General features: G+C 43.7%; 1 protein-coding gene across 3 annotated transcripts; it reads right to left on the bottom strand.

Moving 5' to 3' along the window:
• Positions 1 to 7,426: 7,426 nt before the first annotated feature.
• On the bottom strand, positions 7,427 to 14,426 carry CUNH11orf87 (chromosome unknown C11orf87 homolog). Of its 3 annotated transcripts, none has more exons than XM_055304892.1 (2): positions 14,288 to 14,426; positions 7,427 to 13,242 (listed from the first exon to the last, which is right to left on the bottom strand). In XM_055304892.1, exon 2 carries the CDS (start codon positions 12,982 to 12,984, stop codon positions 12,388 to 12,390), a length of 597 nt encoding a protein of 198 aa, XP_055160867.1. In that variant the 5' UTR covers positions 12,985 to 13,242; positions 14,288 to 14,426; the 3' UTR covers positions 7,427 to 12,387. The 3 variants fall into 3 exon arrangements, with proteins under 3 accessions (XP_055160867.1, XP_055160870.1, XP_055160869.1); XM_055304895.1 differs by lacking the exon at positions 14,288 to 14,426 and adding an exon at positions 14,025 to 14,106; XM_055304894.1 differs by lacking the exon at positions 14,288 to 14,426 and adding an exon at positions 13,749 to 13,824.

The raw sequence follows: 14,426 nt of genomic DNA, 5'->3' as shown, positions 1-14,426 counted from the left end.
TTTGCTATATTAATGAAGTGACCTGGGGTGGAACAAAGCACAGAAGTGTGGGGACTAGTTTTCAGTAGAGCCAACCATGTGGTTAGAGGATTGGAACTGTCAGTCCAATGTGGGAGGCTAGAGCGGGGGGCAGGAAAAAAGGGCTGGAGGTAGAATCAATAATCAATAGCCAATGATTTAATCAATCATGCCTACATAATAAAGCCTTCATAAAAACCCAAGAGGATAAAGTTCAGAGAACTTGTAGGTTGGTGAACATGTGAAGATTTGGGGAGAGTGGTGCAATCATAGAACATGGAAATCCACATCCTTTCTCCATACCTTGCCCTGTGCATTTCTTCAATCTTGCTCTTCCTAAGTTACATCCTTTCATAATAAGCTATGACCTCATAAGTAAAATGTCTCTCTGAGGTCTGTGAGCTGCTGTAGCAAATTAATTAAACCTGAGAAGAGGTCTTGCGAGCTGCTGACTTGTAACTGGTTAAGTCAGAAGCACAGGTAACAACCTGGTCTTGCCACTGGCATCTGAAGTGGGGCTGGCGACAGTCTTGTGGGATGGAGCCCTTTACCCATGAGATTTGATGCTATCTCCAGGTAGACCATGTTAGAATTTAGTTGAATTGTAGGACACCCAGCTGGTGCCAAAGAATTGCTTGTCACTGGTAGGGGAGACATCCCCCTCCATAGGTTGGCATTGGGTCCAGCAACCCAAAAACAGGAGGATAGATCTTTAAGTGGAAGTAGGGCACAGATCGGGACACTAGGCAGTTCAGAGAGTCTAAAAGCATGTTGGGGCAGGCGAAAGGATTAAAAAGAGGAATGATAAATTGCAGCAAATCTGCCAAAGGCCTGTAGTTTGCATTACCACTGAGGGATAGTGACATGTTTTCTAGTCCAAAGGAACAGAGCCTAAGCCTCTCTTTGCCTCAACTCCAAATCTTGCTGTCAGATCCAGATTTCTCTGTCTACATGTAAGTGGATCCTATGGCTCCTGTTTTGAACAAGAGAGTGAAAGAAGATTATATAATAAATGGTCAGCCTGTGTTCATTCAACTTGGCTTATTATTTATATAATTGCAACATGAATTTGCTTTTGCTTGTGTTATTTCATTCTAGAAGTCTTGTCCCCTAAATTGTGTCATTAATCTCTTTGAGAGGATTGGGCCCTACCTTCTTCTTTAGCATCTCCTTCAGTGCAGAAGAACTGATGGACACCGAGAAATCCCAGGCGACTGCTTTCCTGAATCTTTTCCTTCAACAAATGTTCATTTGGCTCCAGTTCCTATGGTTGACTCACTGTTCTTCTACCAGCCATGAGAAGTATTAAGGCTCAGGTCATAAAAACAAGTTTGCTGGGCTATTCACACAAGTATGAGTAGGGATAGTGTGTGATGGAGAAGCATTATATCTGCCAGACATTTCTTTCAAGATACATATCATTGAAAATGCCAAAGATCTCAATGATGCCATGTTGATTGCCATCCATGAGTCAGGTGAAATTAGTGACTGTCACAAATATTCTGTTAATTTTTGCTTTTCTGTTGCTGGTATGATTCAGACTAGATTCCTGCAGTAGTATCACAGTACTTCACCAGGCATGAATCCATAGAATTTCAATTGATTCATTCGCTTGTTTATTCAACAACATTTATACTGAATAACTACTATATGCCAGGCACTTTGCTAGAGACTAGAATGTCTTGTTAGAGCAGAGAACATGAGGTTGCTACTAATGATCTACCAGAAAACTATGCTCTTCCTTTGCCGCCTAATCTCATAAAAGAAGCAAAAATAGGAACTACCAGGCACTCACTTCCCACTTTTGGTAGACCTTTGCATTTATTTTCTCATTTAATCCACAGAACAAGCTTCACAAACTAAAGCATGGAAAGGTAAGGCACTTGTCCAAGGTCTCATGACTACCAACAAAGAGAACCATGCCTTTCTCCATAATACTGGTTGTATTGGTATTTCAACAAATTCACCAACACCCTAGGATTCCTTTTCAGCAGCATATAGATTCTTATCACTGCCATTGGTGTCATAACTGATTATTTCTCTCTTCTAAGAGAGCCAAGCAGAGTTTATCATAGATCCTGTATAACTTCACAATTCTCTGCAGGCATGTCTCAGAATTGCAACAAATGCCCTAGAAGCTAATGTCAGAACACAAACACTTCCAGACATACGGAGAGGAGAACTCCTCCAACCTGACAGACGATGAGTAGTCATCCAGGAATTACATGATAATGACAGTGCTATTTCTTGAAGCTCTTATGCCAGATTGCAGGCTGCTCCGTAGAACTAGGCTTCACCACATTCTGAGCATGGCCCGGGAACAAACCCACCCAGGCTGTGCCAGCAAAGCCCAGCGCTCCATTTGAACCTTCATTACTAATGATTAACTTTGTCCCAACTCATAACACAAGCAGCACACAGGCCCAGGTTGCCCTAATCAACAAAACAGAAAGTATCCATCTATTCCCTCCTTTTTCCTTCTCTCTTTGCTTCATCTCCCTCACATCAAGCATCTATTAATCACCAACTCCATCAATTCCATAACCTAATATATTCCCAAATATACCAGGATTCTTCATCCCCACCCCTATTAATTCAAACCTTCTTTTGTTGCAGGATTTTTGAAGTTACATTCCATCTGGTGTCTCTATATCCCATTCTGTGACCACCATCATATCTGTTCTGTATGTTGATGCTTCCAGGGTAGCATTTTAAAAATCCAGATGTACAACTCTGCTCTAATTTCAAAACTTCCCACTGACTCCTCACTGACAACAGAAGAGCATCTTCTCAAAAGCTACTCGTGAAGGGCCCTTAATAATCTGCCTTACTTCTACTTTTTGTACTCTTTTATGCCATTCCCAGTGTGAACAATTACGTTCTCAAAATACACACCACATTATTACTTCTGTGCTTTCAGACATGCTTTTCATTCTGCTTAAAATGCTTTTCCTTTTTTTTTTTTTTTTGATGAACTCCTACTCATCCTTTAAAACTGACCTAAAGTATTACCTCCTCTGGGAAACCTTTCCTAACCCTATCATACAGACCATTGCTACTTACTTTGTGATCCCAAAGTAATTTTTACATGTATTTACTACCACAGTTGAATTGAATTGAAATTTATTGTTTCATCACTATAAACTCCTTGACATTAGGGTCGGATTTTACCCCTGCCCCCTACTTGAGGAGTGTCAGTTAACATACTGTTCAGTAAGCATCAGTTTCCTGCTTTCTGTCTACCAAGATCCCTATTTGCTTACTTACAAAATTAGTGGCTTGGGTGAATTGGGTTTTACAAATCCTTACAGCCAAACAGTCTTTAATCAGTTAACTCATACATTTGCATGGCTTCTTTAAGTCTTTGCTCAAGTAACACTTTCTTAGTGAGGCTTTCTCAGACCACCCTATTTAAAATCCAACACTCTCTCCTGGCACATTCCTTATCCATCTTTACTGCATTATTATCTCTATAGCTCTCTTCTCCCTATAACATACTCCATAGTTTAATTTACTCATGTGTTTTATTTATTTCTCTCCAAAAAATGAAGTCCTCGTGAGGGCAAGACATTTACCTATATCATGAATTCCTGTATTTTTGGCACCAAAAGTGACACTTGGCATAGAGTTGGCTGTCAATGAATATTTGTTGACTGAACAAGCTCTCACATATTAGAGGGAAAAGGTTCAAAGAGATCATCTCATTAACCAGATTAAAAAAAAAAGCCAATGACAATAGTCCATGGCCAAGCCAGGACTAGTTACAGGCATGTGGTTACATGGTGAGGATTAGGGCTGATAGACAACTGTCAGAAACAGGGCAGTGTAACTGGAGCAAAAAAAAAAAAAAATGAAGCTACCTGTGTATGAATCTAAGAACAGGACTAACCTGGGTAGAACCCGCAATAAACCTATCACATCACAGCCACATTCTTACATGTTGGGCATGCTTATGATCCTTTGTACATTTCCCCATAGGACACACTGTGGCAGAAGGAAGGGGGTTGTGGCCCACAAGGGCAAAGATAGAGAAGTGTGTCTCCTAGCCTCTCCTTTCTTTGTTCTTCCCTGATAATGCAAGCACCTTTGATGCTTAGGAACCTACCCCTCTTCCTCTCCTTTCTATGTATGGCAGGATCTCTAGAAAGGTTGGTCCACATTAAGGCACTGGTGACACCTATTATCTCTCTCACAGAGACTGGACTGGGGTCTACAACATAAACCCCTGGGACAAAGCTCTTAATTTAGGGACTTCACACACTGCTAAGTAGAAGGAGGAGATGGTATCTTTCTGACATCACCAATGCTTGCCATTCAACTAATAATTATCTATGTGTAAACAAGCATAACTAATAAAGTATGTCTTAAGCACCTCTTAATGTAGGCCCATTTATTAGTAGGTCAATCTTTCTTCTATACCCTACCTTCCATTTAAAACTTACCTGTGAGGATTGACTCAGGGCACAGGATATTACACTAGAAAGCAAAATACCTAAATTTTGTTTGCCTCTACCAGAAGACCATATAAGGGGCCATACAGAAAAAGTCTATCCCTTATAGTTCTGGGTAATTTGAGGGGAAGAAGGGAGTCAAACGTTGATTGAGGAGGCAGATTGCAAAGCTTTTGGTCCCCAAAGTCCTTGACTGTCCTTGATTCAGGGACAAACAGCTATAGAGAGAGATCCAATGGTAAGTATTCTGATAGGATCAGAGAGTCTGAGGACTTTGAGACCAGGAGGGGCTTTGGAAAATCTCCCTGGCCATACTAGGGGAAACCATTACTAGAGAGAGTTACAGTACTTTCTTCTCCCCTACAGAAAGGCAGTGCCACTGTGACAGTGGTGGTGACCCTAGGCAAGTAGAAGTCTTATTTTCCATGGTCCAAATGGGATGCACTAAAGGACTCAGAGATGCTCATTTGTCCCAGTTGAAGGGGCCCAGAGATGCCTAAACACAGCAAAAACAGCAAAATCTTGCATTTGACATAAAAGAACCACGGTAGACTCAGATTTGAGGAGACTATATAAAAAAGTTCGGAATCTTAGGTTCCAGTGGTGGGTACAACCCAGGAAGCAGACAAGACTGGCCACTCCGCAGCACAGACCAGAAAAGATTTGTTTAAGATTGCATGGGTCTGAGGAAACTTCCCCTTCAGCTACCATCATATAACACAAATCATTCCCAGACATTACCTTGGAAAGGAGCAGAGAAGAGAAAATTTGAGAGTCTGAAAATTTAATTAAAAGAGCTACCCGGCAGGTTGGTCCCTGTGAGAAAGAAGATGAATCATAGGAAGACAGAGCAGTCACGTTTGTGTTGCTTATACCTATATATGAAAGGTGAATATTTTTGACATCTCAGTGCATTTCAGGGTATTTCTCAGGTTGTTTAAGAATCTATATAGAGCAATTTTTTTTTTTTTTTTTTTTTTACCGAAGAGTCACTATAAATGTTTAGGCTAAAATTAAAAATCCGAAGTCAGAGCCATGACCTAGGGAGAGAGAAAATTTGTAGATGCCTACCTAGAGAATGGCCAGCATAAAGTAGAAAAGAGGGGATAAGAAAACCTATCACTAGAGCCCCTTCTTGGTCTGTAAAGTTTTTTGAGAAGTAGAACCAACTTTTCAGAGAGGAATGCCCAATACTAACAGCATCAATTCAGACTGAGTCATATTTAGAGAGGCATTATTGGAAAGAGAGATTGGACTTCAACAACTAAAAAGAAAGACAATACCCACCTAGTATTTAATTAATGAAGTCAGCCCAGAAAGGCCCATGAGTAGGTCCATTGTCAGACCTCCTCTTGTGAGACCGAGCTGAATAAATACCCATCCCCTCTCTTGAACCAAAAAACTGAGGTGGAAAAATATTTACCTCCTGGGATTGAAGTAGACCATAATTAGAGATTACATTGTGGCACCAATCCATACTTCCTGCCACCTTTTGGTAAAGAAAGCTATTCATCTGTACTCCAGAATTCAACATCCACTAGAAGTTTTCCTGACTCAAGGAAAACATTTCTAACATGCAATCTGCAGCTACTAAGGTTGGAGATAGGATGACGTAATGGACCAGTATTGGGAAGAGGCTGTGCCCTCCTGGAGAACGAATAGTGATACAAAGTAAAAGATTCAATCCATATGGAGATTTTTCTAGCCAAACGTGGAGGGATTGGGTAGAAGGTCACAAAGAAATAAGCGTAGGTTAATAATCAAGCTCTCACCTTCTAGGAAAGGGGAGAGTAGGGCCTTAATCATGAGTTAATGTCCTTTCAGGAATACAAAGGTTTACTATGGTAGCATTGTATGTTTCAAATATCTCCCAATTTAGGATCCCTTATCAATAAGCTTCTCTCTGTCTCCTACACCCTAATTGCCATTAAAGGCTAGTCATTAGGCTGAAATCAGGAAAGAGACAAAGCCCATTGCAGAAGTGGTGTCACCTATAGTAGAAGGAATCTCAGGTAGATAAAAGGGGGTATTAAGAGGAAAATCTGCTTCTTGTAGTCTGGGGTAATTCTGAGAAAAGAATGAGACAGAAGAGTGAGACAGGCAGCTGTGAACGCTTTTATGCTTCTCTCTTCCATACACAAAAAGAGGAGATGGTGCTTCATAAACATGTAAATATTTTTGGAGAAGCCCCACCCCTCTGGAAAGTACCAGAGTGGAACTTATTCCTAATTCATAATACCATCTGACATGGAGCAGGACCAGCTGAACTGAGTTGGCAGTGGCAGGTGTTGCCATGCTTCTCAGTAGTAGGTTAATGGCATGAAGGATATCCAGAAGTTCTTATATCTGCAGGAAAACAAAGTGTGAGAGTCCTGCTGGACCTAAGGATGGCAGGATATACATACTCCTGTGGGAGATGATTTGAGACTGGGGGGAAGGGACTGAGGGGGGGGCATTAAGACTGCAGTGGTGAATGTCAGCACAAAAGCCAGAAATGACAATAGCATCTCAGACTGGAGAGCACTTCTAATCAACCACTTTGCAGCAGAGTTAAGCAGGACCAAAGAATTTACATGAATGTGAGACTTCCCATTTCCCTAACCACCACAAAATCATGTCAATCATATCCTTTCCCCCATATACCTGATTATATTAGAGAAGGCAGAAAAAGAGGAAATCTGAATGACTAAGTATATGACCACAGAGCCTGAGCATCTGCCTAAAAGGACTGCTAAATTATTGGACAGGACTCAGTTTATTGGGTGATACTAAAATTTATAAACTTCCATTTTTTGATGTAGTTGGTTTTGAAGAAGTTCAGAAAGGAAATAATTAAAAATAAAAACTAATTTCTTTGAGCCTCTGAGGCAGTAGAGTAGCTTTATAATCTTATTATATTATATAAACTAATAAGGAAATAGTGTCCAAAAAGCCAATTAAACAAGAAAACTCTTTTATTGATAGAAAAGCAAAACAAATTTTCCATGAATTCTAATATCTGTTTTATTCTGTCTGTTGGATATATTTGAGTTCAAAAATCAGTTTTTCTGTTGCTTTTGTCATTATTGTTGTTGTTAATCTCCCTATGAAAACAACCCAATGAGATCACAAGTATCCCTGCTTCAAACAGGTAGAACTACCTTGATAAGACATTGTCCTCAATTAAAGTTAATTAAATTCTTATTCTTAGCTAAGCATTCCTACATGGCACCAATTGTATTACTAGGTTGGTGACATTAACAAGTATTGATGTCATCAAAGCTGTTTCTCAAATGTTATCAAGTAAATCAGAAACCAAATCAGAATCAGATTGATGTTCAATTCATGATTAAATACCCCTCTATAGATAGGTCAGTTCATTCTAATATGAACTAAAACATCTGTGAGCCACAATCACTAATTCCAAAAGAAGCATGGCCCAGAGAAGTGGTTTTTCAAATTCAGATTTAAAGTCCATATTCACAGGGGAATGGACCTGAGGAGCCTGACCAGACTAGATTAAAGTTTCTGGTTCTAATTTAACCTTTAACTTCCACAACTGTCACCCACAGAAAAGCATTTAATGGAAAAAAAATGGAATTTTAACCATTATCTAATTAATTCAATTGATATAGATAGAAATGGTGGAAAAGTCAGATGCCAAAGTGTTTTTTAAAAAGCTAATTTATCCATATTTTCCAAAAACTGCATACCAAACTAAACAGATAATGGTCCTATTTTCACTTTACCTTTAGCTATGCAGATATAAATTGTATCTCCACACAACATATAGGCTGAAAATAAAAAAAAAAAAAATCAAGCCACAATCCAGGCTTGTGGTCTAGATAGCTCTAAAGCTCCTCTAGACATTTTTGCTTTCCATCTAGATATTTAGACCACATAGGCATGGTCACAAGTTCATTATCATTGCTACATTTGAGTTACTAACTAGGAAAGGAAGCTTATCTAATTACCAACTCCCCGAGCCAAACAAGACTCTCCCCTTTCATTAAATAAAGAGAAAGTCATTCAGACTTAACCCCAGAGAAATACATACATGCATATACCTGACTTCTCAGTATCCTCTCTGGATAAGAGGATGGAACAACAATTTGGTTTCCATCTCATTCTTGTAACGACAGAAAAGAGAATACAAAAAGTCCATTGTAAATTTGTACAAAATGTATGCATATATAAATACATATCTATGGGTGTATATAAATTCTAAAGAAGGTTATATTCATCTACATCTTTAAGATTCAGAGTCCCATACATTTGACATAATGGTATTCTCTCTCCAATTTTCTCATTTTTAAAAACAATAAGAATCAAGCATGCCACCTTATTAATACTGAGTAGCAAGTGCAGAAGTTGAGCTGTAGCTATAGGGATTTGAAGCAATTCATTTGACGGGACATCAATGAATAAAATCCTCAAAACAAATTTAGCTATTTCCAGATTGCCTTTTGTTTCATATAAATGAAATCCAAAATGCCCTGTTGGTAGCATCCCAAACTCCTGAGACTGTCAATTGAGCTCAATAAGATGCAATGCTCTAAACAGGGTCTGTGCAAATTGCTTGGGTATGTGCTTATTGCAATGATTTGGTGTGGGGACTGGTATTACTAGAATTTCATGTAATTCACTATCTCATAAAAAATCTCAAGTGACACCACCAGAAGCTTAGAATTCTGAGTATATGAAACTCAGCATGAAATTTGACTCACAAACCACATCATCTTTACAAAGAGCACTGTTAAAAATATTAAACCACAGTCAGTTAATGGAGAAAGGCATACATATTTAAAGGTGCACAATAAGAGCATATTATGGATGTGTGCCCATGTTTAGAGGTATCAAGATGGTTTTTAAACAGTATACATAATGCTTTCATTTCTCCTGTTTCCTCTATTCCTTTGGGGAAAAATTATATAGGACAATTTCATAATTACCCCCTAGAGTGTACAGGCTGCTCCTTGGAAGGGGATTATTATTGCATGCCTTGAATGCACTGTGATTCATAAGGCAAGAACGTAAGAGTAGCTTCAGCACCAAGGAAAATGGAATCATCATCCAGCACTGCTCACAACAGAACATCTTATTGCTTCAATAAAATGGGAAATTATTCACTGTAAGAAGTGCACCAAACAAGAGGGAGAAAGTAATATCCATGCACTTAGTGGAGCTTATTGGAAATGAGGAAGCTCCCTTCTGAGTCCCTGATTCTGTTCAAATTTCAAGTCCAAAAGTCATTCTGTAAAAAGGTATTAAAGAGCTACAGCTGGATGAGGGTGAGCCACAAAATTAATGGACTTTCTTTCTCACAGTGCCTTAGTCATTCTGATGTACAGTGTGGAGCTCTGATGCACTAAAGGATTCCCTAGTGGCCTGAGGGAGTTAATGCACTCTTTTACCTATTACTAGGAAGTGACTAAGGCACTGGAGAGAATCTGGTTCATTGTTTAATATATTGAACCCAAAGATTATACCTGGTCTTCCTAATATTACAACATGGCATGCTTAAATGATGATCCTCTGTGCTTCAGGAAAGGACGTGAGTGAATATCTAATGGACGGTTAAAGTTAAGCTTATTAAATTATTTGTATAAAAGATGCAGGTTGAGCTTGGGCAATTTAACAGATGACCTAAAACCTCAGAGGTAATATTTTCTCTAGATAAGAGCACAGAAGCCTGGAACCAAGACAGAGAACCTAGAATTAATAGTTATTTGGAAGAGGGATGCACATAGGGGCACTGTTACCTTACACCGTGCAGGTTGATAAGGATTTTTTGATTGATTCATTTTCATTCATATATTATCCAAATATTTAAATAACTGTCAAAAAATTGGTTCCCAAGAAAGGATGCCACTGCATATATTTAAGATTGCAATATGCTTCTGGCTCCTTCTATCATCAATCCAAGGGAAACAAAGTGGTAAATAACCATAGGTGGACCCCATTTCAAACATAGATGGCCTTCTCTGGCATCAGGAAAGAGAATAAAAATATTGATCTTTTCTCTTTGTTTTTCTCTCAACCTTTTTTTTTTTTGTGTGTGTATCCAGTGAAGGTAGGTAAGCCAGACTGAGAAAGAGAAAAGAGCCTTTCCTTCACTGCATCTCAGATGCAGGCACAAATTTTTTTACTAACAAGCTTCATATATTTTTTTTTTATCCTACAAGTAGTTACTGGGTTTAACTTCTCATGAAATTTGCATGTCCTGTCATCCAAATTGCCCAATATCCCCACCAGTCTCACCCCCAAACACATACAGTACAAGCAAGCACACACACCACTGCCTCCAGGTGGTAATTGCATGCAGGGAGGACTACAGGCACTGTTTAAATATTAACCATGTTTTAATAGATGGCATTCCTGCACATCCATTATTTGTTTGTTTTCTGTTGTGGTTGTCTCTGTTACTCGCAAAAGAAAAAAAGAAAACATATGTGTTATCTTTTTATAACAGTCTACTACAGAATAAGGTACAAAAGAACACTTCTGGAAACAGCAGAAGCCAGGCCTGCCCACTGAATTGCTCATCCAGTGGTAACCATTATATCAACAGCTGGAAATTAAGAACAAGACTATACAGTTTGGAGGATGTAGTACAGAACTATAGTTTGTTTCTGTATTTGGTACCAATATAATAAATATATAACAAAGGTGCACTTGCTCTAAAAATTAAACAGAAACATTCTGGTTGGTTAGATACTGCACTTTCAGTACTGCACATCACCTAGTATTTTTTTTTGTACAAAAAAAAGGTTAACTTATGCAATGTTTAATAATAAAACCAATAGTACACGCAAACCCGATCGTAGAAAAAGAAGAAACCAACAAAAAGCTAAAATTGTCACTTCCCAAAACAGCCCTTCCTCTGCCTACACAACCAAAGTAACCAGTCCTGTGAAGCAATTTCAGCACCACACCTGTCTGGACAGCTTCTGGATCCTTTATGAATCCCGAAAATGCCACAAGTCAAAGGTGAACAGCTGGGGGCGGGGCAGAGAGCTAAAGCAGCAGATGTTGTTTTCTTTCTTTTCTTTCTTTCTTTCTTTCTTTCTTTCTTTCTTTCTTTCTTTTCTTTCTTTCTTTCTTTCTTTTCTTTCTTTCACTTTCTGTTGCTTTCTTTCTTTTCTTTCAACCCATTTAAAGATTTTCGGCCAGCGAGGGACATTTCTAAAAGTAAATTTTTAAATGTCTGGTCCTGGAAAAAGGAATGGTTAACTAAGGGGTGAGAAAGAGGGCTGACCAGAGACCAGTACATGTCATCACGTTTGTCTGGGACTGTCTCTGTGGCCTCTTGTAGTTCTGGTGCTTAATGTAGACATTTTCTTTGAAATGTACTATTGCCTGAGCCCGGCGGAAGGTGGGAATGGGGAAGGAGGGAAGCTGAAGGAAAAGTGAAAGCTTGGGTGGGGGTGGGGGGAGATGGAAGGAAGGGAAGGTAACTGAACCTTAACTTGACAGCTATGTACAACACACCGGGCCCCCTCCACTCCCTTTGCTCCAGGAATCAATGCCTCTTTTATATTTGGTAGCTTGTGCGGTTTCTCCTCCTTATTGTGTGTGTGTGTGGGCGGGGAGGGGTGCAGGGTGGAGAGGGAAGACGCATCCTTCATTGACAATGAGAAATGATGTGATTTGTCATGCGCTTGGATTGTGTGATTAGTATTATAATAATTACTATAAATATTAATAATAAAGTATTATCAGCGTTATTTCTTCTTCCGAGACTTTCCTCGCCCAATATTTACAAATACCGCACAGTGCCTCGGCGGAGGAGAAACAGAGTAAGGGGAGGGCAGAGACGGAAAGAAGGAAAAAGAGAGGGAGGCCAGAGAAAAGTGGAAGAGGAAAGATGGAGGGGGAGAAAGCAAGGACGGCAAAGATGCTGGAGATGAGGAAGGGGAGGGAAGAGGGGGCTAAATGATCAGGACAGTACCACCGTTTGCAAAAGGCCCTCGCCAGCTGTGTCCAAACAGGAGGAGGCTGCTTGTGCTCCTTGCGGACTGGGGGCGGGTGGTGGAGCCGGAGGAGCACAGGGACCCTGGCACGGGAGGCCAGGGGACAGAGACGAAGAGGAGGCGTCGGAGGGGGTGCAGAAGGCAAAGTCCCGGGGCTGCCTCTCCAGCCGGGTTTCTTTGGCTTGGGCTGGGGCCTGGCCGCCCGCCGGGGGCAGCCCCCTGCCGCCGCGATTGCTGCTGCAGTGATCCCGCTCGTACTCCTCCTGAGCCCTCTGCATCTTCCGCTTCTTCATCCTGCGCTTGTGGATGTGGAAGGTGGAGAGGGACAGCACGATGAGGCAGAAGATGAGGGTGACCAGGACGATCAGCACCAGCGTGGAGGAGAAGGACTGGAAGAGCTGCTGTCCCACCTGCGTGATGCAGGTGCCGCCTCCGCTGGCGCCGGTACCCGGGCCACGGGCACTGGCGTTGCCGCTGCCGCTGGCGTTGGGGGAAGCAAAGGTCCGGTTGAGGAGACACGGCGGCAGCGCCAGCCTCAGCTCCTTGGGCGCCCGGGCACTCATCGGCGCTGGGCTGGGAGGGGCCGGGCCCACCAGACTTCCTCTCTCAGGCACACGGTTGCCACCAGCCAAGAAGAGGACGGAGCCCACGCCACCCAGAACTACTCCCTGGTGCGGGAGGGGATGCGCGCGCGGGCGAAGGGCCGAGGGAGCAACCGCGGGCGGGCAAGCCGGCGGGGAAGCGAGCGGCGCCCGGGAGATCCTCGCCGACCCCGCCTGGAACGCGTGTCCGCGCGCCCTCTTCCTTTCCCAGGCACCAGGCTGCAGAGAGAACAGGCTTAGTTAGGATCCCGGCCGCTGCCCAGGGGGGCGCGGAGGGCCGAAGGCGCGGCCCCCCGGGCACCCCGCGTCCGCCGGGCGCTGCCCGCCTGCTCCGCAGCCGCCGACCCCCGCCCGCCCCCGGCCGCGCGCCCTCGCCCCTCGCTGGCAAGGGGTCTGCGCCCGCCCCGCCGAGAGCCAGATTACTCAGCAGATGAGGCAGCCTCCCGGCGCCCCCACAACTTTCTAATTGCAACAGACACACCGCCGCCCCGGAACGCGGTCGCTGGCGCCCGAGCCCCGCTCTCCTCCTTCCTTCGCCCTCCCGGTGGATGTGTCCTCCGGGATCCTACCTTCCCAGCACCCACCCCGACCCGACCCCACAGCCGGGCGAGCGGGCTCCGGGTACGCAGCCCTGCCTGCCTGCTCCTCCCTCGCCCTCCAGACTCTCCTTCCCTGGCCGGCTTCAGAGCCCTCAAGTCCCATTCCCATGGGGGCACCACAGCAACCACATCCTACTCCGCCTCTGTCCGTGGCCACGGCTGCCGCGCTGGATCGCGCTCCATCCTTTCTCCTGCCTCCTTCCCTGGTACCTCCCCCCACACACCAGGAAAAAAAAAAAAAAAAGCAGCTGAAACACCTTTTTTTCAGCTAAAGCACGTCCCCGCAAACGCCCCCTTCTCGCCGTCTCCCTGTGCCCCGCACTCGGCAGTATCCTGCTTCTTTCTAGGGGGACGGGAAACGGAAGGGCGAGGGTTCTCGTTCGCAAAGTTTGGGGAACGGACCTTCCCTCCAGCCTTCCCAGCCCCAGCCGAGGCTCTTTCCGGGGACCCGAGCCGGGTAGACCCGCAGCGCGCAGCACAGCCCCTCGCCCGCCCTTCTCGGGAGGCAGCTGCAAACTGTTGCACTGCGGAGCAGAGGGGAGGCGCGCAAGCCGGGGGCCGGGCCGGGTGGGGGCCGAGGCTGCCGCGGGGGTGCCTGCGCAGGCCGCCCCACTCGCGCCCCGCCACCCGGCAGCTGGGACCTTTCGCGGCACCGCGTCCCTTACCTGGGGCCACTAGCTGGCTGCAGGGAGGGAGCCCCCGCCGCGCGGCTGCAGTGGCGGCTGCAGAAGGCGCGGAGTGAAGGGGCCAGCGACCGAGCCCGGCTGCCGCTGCCGCCGCCGCTTCGGGGAGCTCAGCTCGCAG

The sequence above is a fragment of the Nyctereutes procyonoides genome, unplaced genomic scaffold (genome assembly GCF_905146905.1).
Source record: "Nyctereutes procyonoides isolate TBG_1078 unplaced genomic scaffold, NYPRO_anot_genome, whole genome shotgun sequence".
NCBI lineage: Eukaryota > Metazoa > Chordata > Mammalia > Carnivora > Canidae > Nyctereutes > Nyctereutes procyonoides.
The sequence above is the reverse complement of the archived record's forward strand: the minus strand, read 5'-3'. Positions and strand labels throughout refer to the sequence as shown.